The sequence below is a fragment of the Phalaenopsis equestris genome, unplaced genomic scaffold (genome assembly GCF_001263595.1).
Source record: "Phalaenopsis equestris unplaced genomic scaffold, ASM126359v1 Scaffold000408, whole genome shotgun sequence".
Taxonomy (NCBI): domain Eukaryota; kingdom Viridiplantae; phylum Streptophyta; class Magnoliopsida; order Asparagales; family Orchidaceae; genus Phalaenopsis; species Phalaenopsis equestris.
Window position 1 is genome coordinate 188,044 of NW_018164849.1, and position 5,710 is coordinate 193,753.

The following is a 5,710-nucleotide window of genomic DNA, read 5'->3' on the forward strand; positions in this document are numbered from 1 at the left end:
AGAGAGAGAGAGAGAGAGAGAGAGAGAGAGAGAGAGAGAGAGAGAGAGAGAGAGAGAGAGAGAGAGAGAGAGAGAGAGAGAGAGAGAGAGAGAGAGAGAGAGAGAGAGAGAGAGAGAGAGAGAGAGAGAGAGAGAGAGAGAGAGAGAGAGAGAGAGAGAGAGAGAGAGAGAGAGAGAGAGAGAGAGAGAGTGGGAGAGATGATAGTTTTCTTCATGTGAGGCTTATTTTGATTAAGTGGAAAAGCGAATGCATTAATTACTTTTGCTTGGAAAAATATGCATGTGATTAGCTGCCTAAGCAGACCAAAATTGAGTACTTTGTAGATTAACAAGGGTTAATTAGTACTCTGCTCCCTTGAAGACCAAATATATAGTTATCTGTTCTTTTGAAGATAAAACATTTGGCAACATGTTTATTAGTTGGCCACTGTTGCATTGGGGCAAGTGGCCTAAATTCATTCGGCTTAAGCAATTATTTACTGCTTTTGGGACCATTTTGTAGACATGCCACTGCTAATTAATTTATTGCATCCTCTCTCTCTCTCTTCTTAATTGTGTAAATACTTCTTTGTATAAACAAATTGAGCTACAAAAAAAAATTTAATACAATATCAATACTATATGTCTCATTTCATAAGTGTGTAAATACTTCTTTTGGAGATTATATATATCCTTGAAACAAAATAACATTTTTCTTAAAGGGCATCACCTATTTATACCATAAACCCTAAATGTGGGCAAACCCTAGGAGAGATGCTGCAGTACAGCTAAGAAAGAGATGAAAGGAACAGATCCCTGAATAATTTCAGATCATGCAGGTCCTTATTTATACCCTCGTTTCATTCCCTTTCTATCATGCTACTTCTTTTTATCAGCTCCCTGTAACCAAAAAGTGATGGTGAAATCATTATTTATGACCAAAAAGAGAAAATTACAGCTTCTGTAAGTAGATTGTTCATATCATTTCCAACCATGTGCTGCTCATTCGAGCATATTATAACTTATCTTTGTAGAGCTATAATAAGTATTGATGATGACACATGTATGTCATAAGATATTGTTCCTTAATTTGGCTAGCACTATTTCAGAATCCTCATTTGTTCCAACTTGCTCCCAACTAAATTTTGGTCAGTGATAAGTGGTAGGGGTGGTGTGGTCCTTCTAGTTAGCGCTGTCATAAAGAGGATATACTGGTCCCAACTGGGCTATGATACAGCTTCCAAGATATTGATGACATATTACTTAATCGGCTTATGAAAAGAGATACATTAATATAATTTTATTTTGACATATAGCACTATATTTGAAAAAGTTTGCCTTTTTTTCTAATTTTTTGGTTAGGCTTGATCTCTGACATTTGTCAATCTAACACGTACCTAATGTTTAATAATTATCATATTACAAAATATCTATTTGTCGAAGCTTTAAAAAGAATCATGATATCTTCACAAACACTTAGTCAATATTCGCGTCCAAATATTTTATATTTAATTTTATATTTAAATATGATACCACATACTCTTAAACGGTCAACCTTGTGATACTGATTTAAAGTTATTTACATAAAAATATAGATTTACATATATACATTCCACTCTTAATTCCTATATATTTACATATCTAACAATTAAACTTCCATTTTTACATACATGTCATCTCACTTTTAAAAGTCAAAATAATGATTTTTTTTATCCTAGATAAAATATTTTTGCGGTATAAATGTAAAAAGTAAATATTTCGTGTTAGATAGTTAAATACATGGGAATTGAGTGGTAGTAGATAAATATGTTGAGGAATTAGGGCAAAGTAAAGCAAGAAGCGACACAAATAAAAAAGAAAACACAGAAATTTCACGAGTTTCAAGAATTTGCCTACGTCCTCGGGAGCACGACGGCTTTCTTTTGTTTCACTAAGAGAGTACAAAAATCCCCTTTGGGTTACAATACAACATATATATAAACATAGTGTACAATATTTAATTATAAAATTACCCATATACCGTACCATGGGAGCGTTGCCCCTGCACCTCCGACCCACATGTCGAAACTCCCCCTGATTGGACAAATGCTTCCGCTCTACTTAGCTCGCGAGCTCCGTTCCGGTTGCTTGCTCGGTATTTCGTTCCGTTCAAATTCAACTTATGTCCCTTATCTGATATATCAGTCGTACCTAAGTTCCGGTTGCTTGCTCGGTATTTCGTTCCGTTCAACTTCAACATATGTCCCTTATCTGATATATCAAAATGCCCCCACTAAGAAATTAAAAGTCATAATGTAAAAGGGTTATATTAACACATAAACAAAAAAATTAGTGAAGCGTAAGTAATCAAGGCTAACTTACCACTGTCAATAAAGCGGTGGTTGTCAAGATGAATATAAAAAATTGATAAGAATAGATGAGCACCACATGTTAGCAAATGCGCAATACCTTTATTTTCCCTTTTTAGGGTTTCTGTAAATCCAGCATCTTCTTCTTCTTTTTCAAAGCAGCTAACCTGCATTAGTTAGAATCCATTTCATCTCTAAATCATATCAGCTTCACAATCTCTGGCTTTCATTCATCCATAGTATTGGATTTCTTCGAAGAAATTTCTTGAGATAATTATGGGATTGAACGTTTCCAAGTAAGTTTAATTGAATCTTCTTCTTATGCACAGAAAATTTAACAAAAAAAAAATAAAAAGTTTATGGAGTGTATATCTTCGAAGAAATTTCTTGAGATAATTATGGGATTGAGCGTTTCCAAGTAAGTTTAATTGAATCTTCTGCTTATGCACAGAAAATTTAACAAAAAAAAATAAAAAGTTTATGGAGTGTATAAATAGGATATTATGTGTTTATGCATTGAGTATGCATTGAATTGTTTTGTTCTTCCTAACAAATTTCTTTTGTGTCTTAAAGATTGGAAATGTTGTGAAAATAGGCGGAATAAAACAGGAATCGACATAAACCAGAAGAAGAACACAAAGATTTAACGAGGTTCAGCAAGGAATTGCATATGTCCTCGGGAGCAGCGGCGGTTCCACTATTTCAGAGAAGTTCCTATACATCCCATAGGGTTACACATATAAATAGACATATACAAACCCTCAAATAAAATTACAATCACGCTCTCGCTCTCCTCCCAACCCCCTTTATTCCTAGAGACACTCCTTTTCACCAGTAGACACACCTATTCACCAAGAAACTCCAATCCAACTCCCTAGATATGAGTCATACCTAACAGGAAAAGTATATCTTTTGAAGTGAATTCTATAAATCTCAGTTTTTATATGTTTCATTTTGAAAAATTCTCTTAGTCTGCATTATGTTGTAGTTTTTTTCTCATTTTTCTGAAATTAGAGGACTTTTTTTCATTAATCCAGTTCATATTCCTGCCCTTGAACTTTGACTTAAAATTTTAAAAATTCATGGTAATTTATTTGGCAGCTTTTACACAGTTATACAATTTCAAATGCATGACTTCATATATATAGTTCATTCACTGTGCTCCTCTATTAAGTAACTAATGAGTTGTTTTCTCTAGTTATTAATTGCTCAAGGAAAGATTTGATGAAAATCATAAGAGATGATAAAAGATACAAGAGAAAAGGAATCCCTACATAAACAACATGGGGATACAAATGAAGCCAAAAAAACATGCACAAGACTATGGCCCCCTACACTTGGAAATCCAAGGGTAGTGAGAGTCTCCCAAACATTTGGAGGAAAAGATAGACATAGTAAAGTGAGCACCATAAGAGGATTGAGAGATAGAAGAGTGAGGCTGTCAGTCCCCACCGCAATTAAATTATATGATCTCCAAGACAAGCTTGGCCTTAATCAACCAAGTAAAGTTGTAGATTGGTTGCTTAATGTTTCTCAAAACGAAATAGAGAAACTCCCTCCACTCCCATTCATTCCAGGAAATTTAATTCGGTTTCCACAATCTTTGGCTTCTTCTTCTTCTTCAGCTATTAATGATGATATTACTGAAAATGTTAATAATTATGATCATAGAGCTCCAAAATTCAATGTTTTTAGCAACAATGCTGTTGTTGACCAGAATGTAACAGCACAATTTCAGAAATCATCAGCACATTTGAATAATTCTGATATCTTTTTGAAAAATAGATCACTCAGAGATATCACAATGGAATCAGAGATTGATCAGAAAGGGGGTGTTGGAAAATATGATCAGCTTGATGAAATAGATAGTACGACTATGGCATACTCTTTTTTTCAGCAATTTGAGTCAAATGTGCCTCAAGCAGAAGTTACTCAAGGTTTTCTATTTGCTTCATCAGGATCTCCTTCACTGATCTCTTTAATGCCAGCAGGTTCTCAGGCTTTGGTACCATCAGTATTCTCTTTATATGAAAATAATCACTGCAATTTTCAAATGCCTACCACTTTTGCACAACTTCTACCATTAAATTCTTCAAGAACATCTCTTCATGCAGGTAATGCAAAAATTCATTTTCACAAATCTGAGACACATATAGATATTAATGATCATTAATTGAAAAAGGATGACTATTACCCTGTGTGTTTAAATAATTTAATCACATAACTATCTCTAAATACCTTTATTCGCACCATTAAGGATCCTGCTCATAAAATAAAATTTACTAAATTAAAATTTAGAAATAAAATCCAAAAAAAATATTTTTTATGAGTTTTTTAAAAGATGTAACTACTAATTTAGGATCTTTTTGAGACAGTTGCAGTTATTTGGAGAAGCAATAATAAAGCTACTGCAGAAGAAACTGTTGTTTGAAATACTGCGATGACTATTATAAATTTATTTTATTTTCAAAAAATTAGACCGTAACTTTCTAGTAGATACCGTATTTTAATAACTTGGGTGGGTTGAAAAAAACAGTTTCTTATCGTAGAAATTTCTAGAAAACAGCGTAACACATTTTTCTAAACAAAATTATAATGGTGGTCTGAAAAAAGAAACAAACAGAAAACTGTCCCAAACATACCCTTAATTTTTAATCAATTTATTTTAAACATATGATTATTTCTACTTGAACTTGTTATAGTCCATGAGTTAATAGATCTTGTTTTAGAGCATAAATATTTAATATTTTATTCATTAAACTGCTACCTTTGAAAATGAACAGATAGAGAACATGAGAGGAAGCAGTAGACATTCAGGCTCCAACTCCACAGACCTCACTTTATGAAAACTTTCGAAATGGATGCTCCGATATGGATTCAAGGAGAAGCTCTCTTAGGTGAGCAAAATACACAAATATATAAAACTAAGTTCTATGTTTTAAGTGTATTACTTTGCTTCACTGTGTATAAAATATTTGTATAAAATGTTTTATACACATTAATAAATTTTTGTATGCTTCAATGATGTTCTAAGTTGTAATTGCAGGTGCAATTTTGTCATCAAAGTAAGCTATTGTTTGGAACTAATGTATGATGATCTTTGAAGTCTCTTACTATTGCTTTTTGATAACCAAGTTGAGATACATAAAGTACTGCATTATAACATTTACTACTTGTTTTCTTGTATTTGAAAGTGTTTTTTAAGTGTGTAGATCAGTTGGAAATAAAAAGCTGTTTTTGCAGTTTTTTTTTCTATACAATGTTATGCTTTTTGAACTCTTTTGTTCAGTAGAGCTCACATTCCCAGTGATATTCTTACATAGTTTTTTTTTTAAAATTAAAAGTGTAATATTTAAAGGCACTTTTACACCTTATATTTTCTT

The 5,710-nt window shown here is 32.6% G+C and overlaps 1 protein-coding gene across 1 annotated transcript; it reads left to right on the forward strand.

The window, feature by feature from the left end:
- Nucleotides 1-3,450: 3,450 nt before the first annotated feature.
- On the forward strand, nt 3,451-5,234 carry LOC110026953. Its single transcript, XM_020728188.1, has 2 exons — nt 3,451-4,441; nt 5,111-5,234. The coding sequence occupies exons 1-2, from the start codon at nt 3,568-3,570 to the stop codon at nt 5,134-5,136; spliced, it is 900 nt and encodes a 299-aa protein (XP_020583847.1). The 5' UTR covers nt 3,451-3,567; the 3' UTR covers nt 5,137-5,234.
- The last annotated feature ends 476 nt before the right edge of the window (nt 5,235-5,710 follow it).